Source organism: Echeneis naucrates, chromosome 9 (genome assembly GCF_900963305.1).
Source record: "Echeneis naucrates chromosome 9, fEcheNa1.1, whole genome shotgun sequence".
Classification (NCBI taxonomy): domain Eukaryota; kingdom Metazoa; phylum Chordata; class Actinopteri; order Carangiformes; family Echeneidae; genus Echeneis; species Echeneis naucrates.
In genome coordinates this window covers 18,035,174-18,049,742 of record NC_042519.1, presented here as the reverse complement: position 1 = coordinate 18,049,742, position 14,569 = coordinate 18,035,174, and the positions used below count along the sequence as shown (strand labels likewise).

General features: G+C 44.1%; 1 protein-coding gene across 1 annotated transcript; it reads right to left on the bottom strand.

Annotated features, from left to right (window-relative positions):
* Positions 1 to 948: 948 nt before the first annotated feature.
* LOC115049148 (hypermethylated in cancer 2) lies at positions 949 to 13,463 on the bottom strand. Its single transcript, XM_029511155.1, is given in 3 exon segments — positions 949 to 2,406; positions 2,408 to 3,613; positions 13,387 to 13,463. Coding segments are annotated over 2 exon segments (1,764 nt in total). The 5' UTR covers positions 3,560 to 3,613; positions 13,387 to 13,463; the 3' UTR covers positions 949 to 1,794.
* Between the last annotated feature and the right edge of the window lie 1,106 nt (positions 13,464 to 14,569).

Genomic DNA, 14,569 nt, shown 5'->3' with positions numbered 1-14,569 from the left:
AAACAAATAAATGAAAAAACAAACAGACAAAAAAAAACAAAATAAAACATGTTCTCTGGGGAACATGTTTGTTTGTTTTGTTTTGTTTTTTTTTACTTCACCAGTTTCGTTAGTTGGTAAAGTTTACATTATACCAGCCCACCAATCAGCACAAGCTTTCCTTGCAAACCACAAGAACCTTCCTCAGTCTCAGAGTCATTGGCCACAACTCCATGAAAAGAGTGAATTTCTTTGTCTGGACTTAGAATATAATTCATAATTTGTTTTATACAGGAAAAAAAAAATCAAAAGTGAAATAATTTAGTATGCTATATATCTTAAGTACATCTTTTAAAAACTTTGGTTATGAACTTGTCTAGCAATGTTTGTTAGTTAGCTCTGTTCTCCTCAACATTCATAAGATCTTTGGAACACTATACATCTAAACTAACTAAGTAACCAACCACTATTTGCTCCAGACAGAAGCTACAGTACACTTTGAGGTGGGGCCACAATGAGCAGGGCACCCAAAAAGCTATATTTGACAAGTACAAACAACAGCTAAAACAATATTAATGTGTAAAATCTATGAGCATTAAAAAAAAAAAAAACCTGTGTTGAGAGATGGGCAGGTTAAAGCATTAGGTGAAAAGTTACCATAATCTACACACTTTTTACAATTAATTACATAGGAACTTTCAACTAATCAACATAGAGTTCATAAGAGTAATCAGAGGTAGCGAGGTCACAAGCCTATATAAATAGACTTTTCTTTTTTTCTGAGGGGAGGAAAGCTATACAGACAAAAAAATAATAATAATCAAAATAAAATAAAACGTACCCACTGAACATAATGTTCAGTCTAAAAACACCCTCGTTACCCCACCCCTCCCCAATTAAACCTCCCCACCCACCCAAACCCAAACCCGCCCTCCACGAGAAAAATCCCAAGACCTTCCAGTTGAAACATTCACCGAAACATTACAAGTTCTTTAAGTAAAACAAGTACCTCCAGGGGTTCATCTTTCCGACCAGGAGTCATTCCTGGAAGCACTAGCAGGCAAAACTGATCAACAACGAAAATCCTCTCTACATTACTGTGAACAGACGCAGAGAACTAAATTTAATCCAATGTCATCCCACTGTGAACCTTCTTTCAGCACTTTCAGTTAAAGCATGGAGATGGTCCCAAACCCAGTTATCCCTCATCTTACATACAGATCCCCATCACCAACATAAAGGATATAAAGCTGTCAGGGTAAAAATCATCTTTTTGCTGAATTATTGCCAGTATTGTTTGCACGGGTTTTTGGTCAAAGTAGCACTGGAGAACAGCGTGGACTCTCAAGTTAATCTGTTTGAGGAACAATCTGAAAAACTCAAAGACTCGATGCTCGAAGGTAAAGGAGAGGAAGGCTGCTGAGGGGTATGAGGTGAAGGGGCTCGACATTATATCAGTACACACATTCACATTTGACAGACTCACAATGCAGACCAGAAAGTCATGCCGCTCCACACCATGGCTTCATGACTTTGGGGAGTGACAGGAGTGAATTGTCCCTCTAGAGCTCCTGAGAGGTGAGCAGACAATCGAAACGATGACACGATCCTCGCGTCGTCAAGATCCCACCGCGGCAAACAGCAACACCATTCACTTAGCCAGGGCGTTGTAAACTGGAATTCATGTCAACTATGCGTGCCTGCACGTGAATGCGTTTGTGTGCGTTTCTTTGCTTTTGAGATGGAAAAAAAAGTTACGAGAATTTTTTATTATTTTTTTTTTCTATTCCCAGAGTTCTTTGGCTTGATGCATTTCTAAGACGGTGAAGTGTGCATTCGCAGATGACTGATGAGGTTGCGCTGCTGGGTAAACTTCCCCCCGCATAGCTGGCATTCGTACGGCTTCTCCCCAGAGTGGACACGCATGTGCTCTGTCAGACGGTACTGGCGTGTGAAGCGCATGCCACACTCTTCACATGCAAACGGCTTGAGACCGAGGTGGCTACGCATATGGCGTGTCATGGTGCCCCTCTGGGTGAACATTTTGCCACAGATATTGCAGGGGAACGGCCTGGTCAGCCAGTGGCTCTTTTCGTGTTGTCTCAGCGTTGCCGGGTCTTTGTAGCTCTTACTGCAGACTGTGCACTTGAATGGACGCGTTTCTGAGCCAAAGTTGGAGGGACCTACGGGGGCGGAGAGGTCCTCGGCTTCCTCCTCATCCTCCTCTTTGACAAAGGTCCCTCCTTCCTCCTTAATGTAGAGCTCATCCTCAGTGTGTGTCTCCACGTGAGCGTTGAGCTGCTCGGAGCTGGGGAAACCCTTACCACAGGGAATGCACACATAGAGGTTGTCTCCAAATGCTGGCTCAAAACCTTCCTGCCTGTACACATAGTTGGCGCTGTGGTGTCCCCCTCCTGTTCCCCCCCCCACCTCCTGCACTCTCCCCATCACTTTGACCGCTCTCTTCACTGTGATCCTGGCCATTCTCTCCTCCTTCCTCCTCATCCTTACACTGGAAGGACTGCTCAGAGGCAAAGCTGCTACCACTCCCCCCACCGACCACAGATGAACGGCCATCTTTAGGACCCACAATCACCCCGTTAACCAGGGGCCTGTCATGATCTTCAGACTTTAACCCTGATGCTTCTCTCTTGGGCCATTCATTCTTGCGAGCACCTTGCCGGGATTTCTTCTGGGGTGGAGGCCCATCTGGTTGGTTTGGAACTTCCTCTGATGTTTTAGAGGAAGAGTTGAGCTCCACAGTTTCTGAGCCACAGGTGTCTACACCTGGTAGGGTTGTCGAGGAGTCGTCCAGTGAGGCACTGTTGGTTGTGGATACTGAGGCAGATTGGGGGGATTCTTGGGAGTTGCTATGTGGGCTGAGGGCATCCGTGGCTGTGCCCGCAGAGGGAGGGCTCTTCTTGGACAGGTCAAGTCCGAGGTCTGGTTCCCCAGCACTTCCTCCGCTGCTAAGGTTGCCGTTACTGCTGCCATTCCCCCCATTCCCATTCTTCCCAGAACTGCCAACAAACATCTCATCATCTGAGAGCTTGTCCCGAAGGCCTTCATCTGGTTGTGGCTGGTCGGCATCAGAGGGGGTTGGTGGATAGTGGTTGTTGGGTCCAGCAGGGGTAGAGGAGGAAAGGCGCTGGTTGTTGAGGCGTAAGCGGCTAAGGGGACCTGGAGTGGAGGGTTTACCTGGCAGGGGTTTCCCACCACTGCGCTTGAGCTTCTTTCTGCACAGAGCAGCGAGGTCATGGAGCTGGAGGTAGCTGGCTGCAGTCAAGAGGGCACTGAAGTTCTGCTCACTGCTCTGGTCGGACGAGGACAGGAGCTTACCAGTGTAGATGAAGTCCAGAACTTGTCTGAATACAGAGGGATTTACCATCTCTGTATCAAGGTTAATGAGGTTATCGTGAAGGACCAAAGATTTGAAGTAGATGCTGCTTGCGGCCAGGATGTTCTTGTGGGCACGGAAGAGTGCATTCTCCACCACGATGATAACGTCGCACAGGAAGCCCTTGGCTCTCTGCTGGTTGAGTTGCAGCAGCAGGTGTTTGGCATGATTTGGCAGTTCCATCTCCACCTTCCTTCTTTCCTTCTCTCTCTCTTCCTACACGAGTGCCACCTGAAGCTGTTGAGAGAGGAGAAAAGAAAAACATAAAAAAAATAAATAAATCAGTATCACAATGTAGAAAAGTTCCCACATTAAATGACAATGAAAGGGAGAAAAAAAAAACAAAAAATGTCAACCAAGAAATGGGAAATACTTTTTTATACAACAGACATTTTCAGGAGCGAAGCACAACTCGAGTTGTTGAAATTTAGTTTTTGTGAAATGACAATCTTAATGTCTGTCACGTTGATAATGAAACTGCATGTAGTTTCATTATCATTGACTCCCACTGCAATCACATCAATCCAAGCCTTTAGCTCTCCCAGAGAAATTGCTGTTAGCACAGCATGCCACCTAATCACACAGCAGCTTAGAAACTGAAACCCTTCCTCTCATCTTGCTTTTCAAACGAATTGCAACTCTACTTGGATCAACTTCTGATTGTGCACATTGCCACTGTTCTGGCAAAAAAGCTAAAGGGGCAGAGAACCACAAAGGATAAAGTAGCTACTTTTCTTCAATGCCTCCTCTCAGCTTCTCTTCCCTGGCTCTGCAGTTACTCTAATTTCGAAGGGGTTCCCTCTTATGAGACTTGGATCACTCTAGTCTCCATTAGGTCATGGTAATGTCAGCCCTGCCTCTCTTGTCTTTGTGGGGGCAGTGGGTATGGCAAGGCAGGGCCGGAGGGAGAGATTAGGTGACACCTGAGCAGGTAAAACTACACAACAGCAAGGGCAAAGGGGAGGGGCATTGTTTGTCAAAGACAAGGACACTACCATCTGATCCTCCAGAGACGCCCTCATTTATGGAATTAGGGCAGATGAATCTCATGTTAAACTAGACATTGATGACGTGTTGAACACCACAGTGCTCCATTTCAAGAATATCACTTATAACTTGCTTTAAAAAAAAAAAAAAAAAAGAGACTAACTGGTGCAAAGAGTAAACCTACAATTAGTATGTTGGTAACACTAACATGATTTAGTTGTGGCAGGACGGTCTGTCTAAGTCAGGCTGAACATTATCTGAAAGCCCTGGGAATGCTGGGAAAATGGACACACGTCTTTAATGCCAGATCAGTGCAGGGTATACAGTATTACAAGAGATTACACACTAATACAGAGAAATGTTTAGTTCAGGCTACACATACATATAAAAATGTGCCATCTCAACCTAGTGCCAATTTACAGATTTAATCTAGAAAGAAAAACAAGTCATATTTCATAATATTCAACAGCAAATAAGAGAGTGGTTTCGCAACTGAGCAGAAGTGACAGAAGCACCAGGATAATAAAACTGAAAACCATCTTCGTAATACTTGTTCTTCCTGAAGATGCAATTCACATATAACTGTCAGGCCAAGTTCTGCTGGTTTCAGAGTCTTCTAAGCAAGACCAACTGCATCCGTTTCTGTAATCACACAATTCAGAATAAGGGTTCAAGCAGGTTAGCTTTGAACACACTGGTGGTGACCCTACATTCTCAATCACCACAAACTGCCCCCGAACAAGGTGACAAACGCGGGTTAGGAGCATCTTTAGGCTTTGGGTAACAAAAACAAAATACCTTCAGAGGAACTGTCAGCTACAACATCAAGCAGATGTGTGTACGTTTGGGATCAGCAGCAAATAGAGAGCAGCTCTGCCGCAACTCTCAGGTTAGATGATACATTCAGCTGGAGTGATCATTACACTCGCCACTGCTTTGACACTTCTACAGCACTCACAGCCTTCTTCCCCTCCTGTCTTACCTCTACTACTCTCTTTCAGTCTCTCCTCCTCCCACCCTCACCAGCATGCAGACACAGCCCAGTAACCATTTCCTGATGAGCTATTCTGAAATGCATAACCCAGATCTGCTGTTAAATTGCACAATGTGCGACAGGGTCACATGGCACTCAACCCTGCAGGGCAGGCAGGGCAGGCGTTAAGGGAGAGGAGAACTGCTGAAAAAGAAGGGCCTCCGCTATGATGCCAGCCAGGAAGCCATATATCAGTCAAGGCCCTCTCTTAACATACACACACACCTCTGCAGGCTTTATGGGGGGATTCAAGAGGCTGTTCCAGCAGACCGACATAAAAGGGGGCTGGGCTCTGAGTAGAGAAGCCAGTTCAGGAGGGAGGAAAAAAAAAAGAGCCATCCCCACCCCCTCCTCTTCTGCGTTCTCTCTCTCTCCTCCCCCCATCACCCACACAGCTACCCTCTCCCCCTAGCCCCTCTGGTGCTGTGCCGTGCCGGCTGGATTCCAGGGAGCTGCTAATGGATTACGGCTGATCTATATGCAGCTAGGGTGGGACACGTGTAGGCCCAGCTCGCCTTCCAAAGGTGCTGCCCAGGAAAGCAGGCTTAATACCACAGGGGACTGAGGTCTGAACCATCATGGCAGCTCCACCTGAGACTGGTTGGTGCTCGTCGAAGTTTGTAGAAACATTTCCAATATCACAACAAGGCCGTTATCATCTTCCGGCATCATAACCTTACTGTTATGGTGCAAAGGCAAAGACCAACCGTGAGAGCGACATTACTGCTTGAACATCTAGAATGATGTTTCCAGCATGCAGGATGACTAGTTAGCCAGAAAGCAGCATTTCCAGCAAAGTTACATGGGATTCCAGTATTTTCAAGCCCTCTTCAAAAGCTGACAGGAGAAGACGAGAGATGGCGAGATAAATAGATGGCCAGGAGGGCTGTGAGAAACCAGACTTGGCCAGACCAAATATGGCACCACATACCAACCAAAGCCAGTCTTGGGCTTGGGCTGCAGACCAGGGTAGATGTTGCCCTTCAAGCACAGCCACAGGGATCAACTTACCTTCCCTTGCAACGTTAACCTTTTCGAACACTGGCTGTGGCTCAATGATAGAGAGGCCACCAGCATTTTAAAAACATAGCAACCTAATGTTGGGCCTCAGCCTGGACTTGTTTCAGGAGGCTGCTGATGAGGAGATGAGCAGACAGGGATGTTTACACCCATTTGACAGACATTATCAGGAGAACATGTCCACGTGCTGATCTGGAACTGAAAAATAGTCAGCGTCAAAGTGCCCTGAGCAGTTAATAAACGTTGGTCTCCTCTAAATTAAATTGGTTACATCAAAGATCTGAGTGATCTGGCTTCATTGCATCCCTTTTCTAAAGAGTTTATGGATTAAACAGCGAGCTAGTAAACCTTTCAGAGTCAGCGTTCATGCGGCGAAGGTGACTCAGAGAGCAGTGGGCTGTGGCACTAATCTCCTGAACAGAGGGTAGAGAGCCAGGAGAGAGGGCAGAGGTGAGGCAAAGTCCTGTGGCGCAATAACAAAACACACCCTACTACTGTGAAAGGTCATCAGCTAACAGCCAATAGAAAAGGAGATGGAGACCATTTTTAAGAAATATTTACCCTGAATTTTGTCGTAGAGTAACACTTTAAACAATATAAAGTGATGGCTGTAAAGGTTAGCGGATGGTCATTTTGTGCATGGTCAGATGGAGAGAGGAGCTGAGCATGCAGGTAAAATCTTTTTAAAAGCATAAAATGGTAAAGGAGGCAATTATGTGCCCAAGCAAAAGTCCTCAGGGTGTGTGCACACTCACAGACAGTGCTCTTGAACACATGCACATAGGACATACACTAATACACACACACACACGCCCATAGTGCATAGTGGTGGGCAGAGGGAGTGGGGGAAGGGGTAGGGGGATGGTACAAAGCCAGTTTGAAATACAAACACTGAGCAACCACCTCTGAGCCTTTTCAACATGGCTGCCGCTGCTGCAGCAGCAGCATGGGCAAAGCTGATCGGAGCTGGACTCATGGGTACTGCAATTATCTGACTTTTGGTTCTCTTCTGAGCTGAAGCACAGTTCACAGCACTATGACGAAATGAAAGACAACAGCTGTGCCTTTCAGCTCCCCACTCTGTCTACTACCCCCCACCACCCCAGAGTAATACCTGCCGCATGGAAAGAACCACTAGATAGCATCTCTAATCATTTCAGTTTAAAGAAATTTCACTTGCTGAGGCAGCACTTTTGAGAATGCAGTAAGAGATACAGGTAAATACAGGCCTTCATGTGTGTTACTGGCGGAGAATATTTTCGTATTTTCCCCCTGAGCATTTGGCTTCTGTAGGCTGTGTTGTGGGAGAGCAGACAATATTTTCTTAGCGTGTGCATGTTTTACAGATAGTCTACTGTTCAGCAGAGGAAAGCGGCTTGCTTATCTCAGTTTTAATCAGAGTCAGGCTTGGTTACAAGGATGCACTCAAACAAGCAATGATGTTTCCTTTCATTCTGCCACACTGCTGCCACAGCGATACTTTCCCCTGTCTGAAGCCTTTGTCATGCACATACACCCAAGTAACAACCCTTTTTTCCCTGTGTAAAAAAAAAAAAGAAAAAAAAAGAAAAAGAAATCTGGTTCCTCCAGCTGAACTTTAACAGTGTTAACCAGGTTTGTCTGAATCCCTTGTGTCATTTAAAAGACACTTGTTTTGTGCATTCACCCGTTTAAGAAATTAGACTATTGCAGAAAGTTAATTCTTATGGTTAGTTAGGTATTTGTAAATGCTAATGATTTTAAAACAAAACAAAAAAAAAGCACAATTTAAAATCTTAGTGTCGTTTTCTTTTTTTCAAGCAAATATAAGACATGTCATTGAGTCTCGTATTGAATTTCTCCTGTTATATATAGAAAGCAGACCTATTCAACCAGGTGTCGTGTAGGGCAGAATATGCAGGTTTTTTTGTTCCAGACGGAGACTACAGAGGGTGAAATAATAAATGAAATCACCTGCTGTGGTCTTGGCTTGAAATGAAAACCTGCCTACATTCGGGTCTCTGTGGCAAATGGCTGAATAGTTCTGATGCCGAGCATCTGCTGGAATTCTGGACGCTGATCCAATTCTAGTTATAATCTCTTCAGAAAAGCTGCAGGAGAGACGTCCTGCTGCACAAAGGCCCAAAAACATCAGGACAGGAGGTATAGGCTGCATTTTCCTGTCTTACAGACGTGAATTTCTTCAGCATTGTTGGATATAAATGCTTGCGAAACAAGTGCATGACCCTCATGCTGCATGGCCGAAGGGGAAGTACATGAATTACAGTATCCTTGCAGCAGCCCGAGTAAAACCCTTCCAATTAAGACTCATTTTCTGTCAGGCAGTTCAGCCATGTTGCAGACAAACAAGTCCTTCCCAGGGTGCAGTGGAATGAAAAGAGCCCCATCCATTTCAGCACAGTGGGGGGGGTCAAAGTCTGCTGTGTACCCCAAATGTGCCAGTGCTGCGCGGGAGGGGAGAAAAGGCAAGACTTTCTCACACACATACACAAGCCTCTAAAGCCTCTTACATGCTCACAACTGAAATCCAGCGGGTTGAAAAAAAAAAAAAGCATGCATGTTGAAAATAACACCTTTTTTATTTCAGGATTTTCTTGCACCTGAGCATTAATGTAAGAGAAATGGAAGAGAAAGAATTGTTTTAAGGTTTTTTTCCTCACGTGAGTAGTAGTGCAAATCTTAAGCCTTTATTCCTACACCACAACAAATGATGAATAAATGTGTCGTGGTGTGAATGTCAGCCACAGGTGACAAGGTGAAGCCAAGTCTAGAGGGAGTAACAGGTATACAAGTATTGTCTGTCCTATTTGCCAAAAAAAAAAAAAAAAAAAAAAAAAAACACAACCCCCTCAAAGCATACCCTAATTCCCCTTCTTCACATTTATTATTGTGATGGTGGATGCATTTCCCTGATCTGCACCTTATTTAATTACAGGCCGTATCATTTCAATCAGCACAGAGCAATTTAATGTCATGATTAAAAATTTACAACACAACACTGAAAACTGGAGCTCATATTACAATGATAGACAGCACAGGGTAGAAGACCAGATTTAAAGATAACTAAGGGGATGCGAATTATATTGTTAATAAGGTTCAGATAGATCAGCTGTCATTTGTATAAAATAATAAAAAACCTTCAGTCTGGTATTTTTTCATATTTACAGTTGTTATAGAGACTTTTTTTTTTTTTTTGTGATTAAATTTTTCCCAGAGAAATAAATATCCTGTTTTCAGTTTTTTTGTCATTATGGTGAAGACTAATGGAAAGTTTTCAAATTAATGTAAATTAGATTTAAACACAATTTATGCTAAAATGTGGGCTTGATTACTTTCCAGTCTGACCAGGAAACACCAAAAAAAAAAAAAAAAATACAACTAGGTGGAGTTCAATACATAGTACAAACAGGTTATCTTCTGCTTCCTGGCTTTCCTAAATTGCTAGTCAATAAATAAATAAATAAAGTTTTAAGTGTCTTCATATTATTTTTAAATAACAAATTGAACTAACAGATGTTTCCATGGACTTTTTTCACAAATAGGGTTACAACTCCTATTTTTTCTTGCTTGCTGCCGTTGTTTTTTGTAACTGTATCACATGCGCTGCATTGTATTTTGTTTGTTGAGTTGCTGCATCCAAAGTACGCCCTGGAGAAATTAATTAATCCTGAAATGGCTTGAGGCTTTCACCGAGGCTGCTAGCAATACTGATCTGCAACAACACACACCCTGAACCCAACAGTATATCTTCAATGAAAATGAAGTAATCAGCCGTTTCACCAACAAGCGAGCATATGATTGGTTTGATAAAGTGGGCTCTGTCTTAAGAGAATGAACTTTGTTGACGAGATAAAACTCCACATAAAACGCAGCGGACCCACATGACCTGATGCCTAATGCTTAGGTTAAGAACAGAGGGCATGTTGGGTAAGGATAGGGTTAGGGTGGTCCAAGGTTTTAGAGGGCTGCCAACCCCTCCTCCTCCAGCCTTTTACACACCACATAACCTTCTGGCTATCAGCACTGCATTCCACAGACTGTTTCTTCTCCTCAAAGACAACAACAACCCTGCCCTGAGGTGTTTTAGCCACTCAACGAACAAAACTGCCCCCAAACAGGCAGCGTAGAACAGACAGATCTGTATGGATGGGACAGCCCAGCACAATCTTTAAGTCCTCATCCAGCATGTCAGCAGAACATATAGTCTAAGTAACCTTCTTACTGCATTGTGCTGCCATGATCACAATGTACACAGGATACTGTGTGCACGCTGAAAAGGGGAAGGGACAAGAAGGGTGAGGCAAGACCAACCAGCCGATCATGAGGATCATGATGGACATGCACGCCTTAAATTATCCTCCTCTGGAATCCGTAGTAATCAATGAAACTAGTCACATTGATCAGTTGACGTGACTAATTCAACACATTTGACACTTATTGCTACATATAATTTGGCTACATTTGACAAAACTCTATGTGGTGGTTTGGCAATAGAATAAGCGTATTACACTCTGATGTAACACTTCCCTCTCATGTCTGTGAGGTATTTCGTTGGAGACACCAGCTTGCCAAACATCTGCCCCATGGTAATAAGGAGTGAACAAAATACACTCACACAACTGAAGTTTTTCATACCTGCATAAGTTTCTAAAAGCCAGTCGCAAAAATAAAAGGTATCACATGAATAACACACTCAGCCTTCAAACCTTGTTACTGTCACAGATGCAGCATTGTCACTGTGCTTGAGGCAGTTCAGACAGGAGCCCTGTTTAAACTTTACAAGCCTCAATAAATTAGATTATGTATGTAAAGTGTTAAATCTATTTAGACGCAACCCCTGAAGCCTTAAATATCTTTCAGCAATTCAACTGAAAAGTTGAGCTAATTATGTGGGCAGATTTTAGGTTGGCAGGCAACTGTACACTTTACACTTCTGGATGGGTGTAACCAGCCCCAATGTAATCCTATAATCTTCATATTACAGACTACAGCACCCTTCGACTCTGAACAGGATAAGAGGTTGAGAAAATAGATGGATTTATCTTCATATTACCGTAAATAACTGACTCGAGTACTCAAGCCAACACTCCAGAATTGCTTCAGCTTTTAGAAATAACAGTGAAACAGAGACGCCAGAAGAACTCCTCTCCTTAAAATGAACAAATGCAAAAAGATAGAAAGATAGAAAAACCTCTCCTGATTGAAGCCAACATGATGAATGAACAATTAATTAACTTTGTGTGGCTGAGCAACAAACAATGCTACGCAAAACCATTTTGTCATGCATGAGGAGAGCAAGAACAGGAAGCTGTAAGTGGCTCGTCCTAGAGACTGATCGAACTGGTACTGGAGGAGTGATGCCTTCTGGCTCCTGCTTAGCTGCCAGGCATCGAATGTGAGACGTTCAATACAAAAACCTACAAAATGACTCAAAAAGAGCTCACCATTTCTCTCACACACATCATCAGCAATGTATGACAGGTACCCCATTCCCTTTAACCCCAATTGGATGCAATCGTCTTACACTTGAATTACATGTTTTTTTGTTTTTGTTTTTTGGAAACTAACCAATTTAAAAACAGGCCTGTGCTGAAAGTGGAGATGTCTTTACGCAACAAAAAATTTGGGTATTCAAAAAAAAGCTGCAGCTAGTCAAAGGAACCGACATTACTGACATTCCTGTGCCTCATTATCTCCATGGCCCTTGGTACTTCAGCAGCTCTAATCACCTGAGAAGTTGAGCTGCCTTCACACCTGAACACATACATATAGTTTTAACAGCTACCAAAGGATCTGTGGTCGGCCTGAGTTGGATCACCTTTGTTTGTTTTGTTTTGTTTTGTTTTTTTTACTTGAACATAATGACGGAAAACAACACCATGCAACACCATGTCGATAAAGCACAGCACTTTGGGGTCAGAGTGTAACATTACACCCACACTGTAGATGATCACAAAGATGGTCGATGTACAGCAGCAGCCCACCTATAGGCTACAGAGACACTACACCCCCCACCACCACCACCACCACCACCACCTCCTCCTCCTCCTCCTCCTCCTCCCACCCATCTATAGACTTCACGTTTACAAGATAACGTTTTAAACTACATGAGAGCTGCGTCCACATTGTCCTGAGCATATGACCAAGTCAATCCTGTTAATTTTCTAAGTAGCCCCATGTAAGACCACAGTGGCTTAGCCTACATATAAACAATACAGTTTACACTATAGGTGTTTACGACGATTGCGCAACATGCGTAAAATCCTCTGGATCAGTCCCGATCCGTTTAAACACATTAAGAACAATTTAGAGCCATTTGAAGGAGAAGGGAAAGTCTGAGATATCCCGAGACGACGTGACAGGGATCGATTTAAATGAATGCCCCCACCACCACCACCTCTCTCCCTCATTACCTTACTGGTCGGATAACAATTCATTCAACTCAGGGGCTTATCAAACGGAGAAAACCAAGCAAAGCGTGGAAACATTTCAGCGTTTCTTTGAGACGCCGAGCCGGATCTGTTGGCAGCCTGGCGATTATTTGGTACACACTCGTCCCCTTCAAGCCCCACGACGCCGAAATAAACGCCACATTTCCGATCGATTGTTTTTTTTTTTTTTTTTTTTGGGGGGGGGGGGGCTGATTTCGAAATATAGACGAAAAAATAAGAGAGGGAGAGAGCGAGAGAGCGAGGCCGAGAGAGAAACGCTTCAAAGTCGATTAGAATAAAGTGAAATCCGTCTGCTTGCCAAGCCGGACTGGTGGATCCAGAGGAAGCTCCGGCGGAGCCCCCTTTTTGTTGGCACGCCGCGGAAAAAACAGCACCGTGACGCCGAAAAAGCCCTCCGATCCCCGCAGCGGCTCACAGAACCGCGATCCGAGCAAAATCAAAAAGGACGCACACAAAAGCGGCTCCGCGGCACATCTACCATCCAACCCAAACAGAAACAATTTCCCTTCTTTCAGTACCTTAATACATCGGTAGGATCGTTCCCAAGCGGTCTTTAGCCTACCATCCTCTTGCTCATCTCACAGCCTTCGGGACGCCATGTTGCAAGCTTATGACGTTAGGCTTCCTCACCCCTGACCCACATTTGAATAGAAACCAGCCCAGAGTGCAGCAGAGAAAACATCCCACTGTGGGAGGGTTTGGCCACTTTCTCAGCCCAGGACCCCTGGCAACTTTACCTGCAAGATGGCAGAGGGAGGGGGTTTAAAAAAAAAAAAAAAAAAAAAAAGAAAGATAGCGTGTTGGGTATCAACACAGCCGGTTTAATGCAGCTGCAGGGCTGCAGGGCTGCAAATTGTATGACTTGATAGGTGATTTAGTCAATTTTAAAAATAATAATTGAGCAAGAAAATGATATTAGTGGAACAAAAACTCATGCAATGGGTTTTTGTGTTTTTTTTTTAAAGGTCAGTTCTCTGTATAAAATTGGTATCGTTATTTTTTGATTCCTAAGGTTGGACTTTGGGGCTGTGCCACAGGAAAATGAAATAATTTTGTATTATTTCACTGTCTAAATTCAAGAGTGGGATTCAGATTGATTAAAATTAGGCCTATTTGCAGTGTAGCTACACAGTTGTTGTTGTTTTTAATAAGCAGATAGCCTTTTTAAAGTGTGATGTATTTAGAAAGAAGGCAGCTTTGGTTGTGTGTGTGTGTGTGTGTGTTTTGGAGCGGGGGGGTAATTGTAATGTGAAACTTATTTAAATCCTTAAACACTCAAAGGAGGACAATGTGCAGCCATCCACTTTCTGAGCTAACAAACAGGCTGCTTCTTCACAGACTTCTGTGCTCTGTTGACTTCGTACAAGTTGGGGGCTCAGTCAGATGATTTAGAGGCATCAGCAGGGTGGTGGTGGTGGTGGTGGGGGGGGGTTATGGTTCAAAATTTGGGCACCAGATGTGCGGAAGTGTGTTGATGCGCTGGCCCCTCCTCCTCCTCCTCCTCCGCCTCTCTGACGGGTCTGAGCAGCAGCACCGTTTGTTGGATCCCCATCAGCGGGATTACTCTGACGATGACACCCGACTGAAACTGTTAATGAACCTGCTAAGAGCCCGGGGAGAGGCGGGCCGATTCAGATATGGTGTCAGTCCAATTTGCTTCTGATTTATGCCTCCGGTTCACACACGGCGGATGGACAGCCG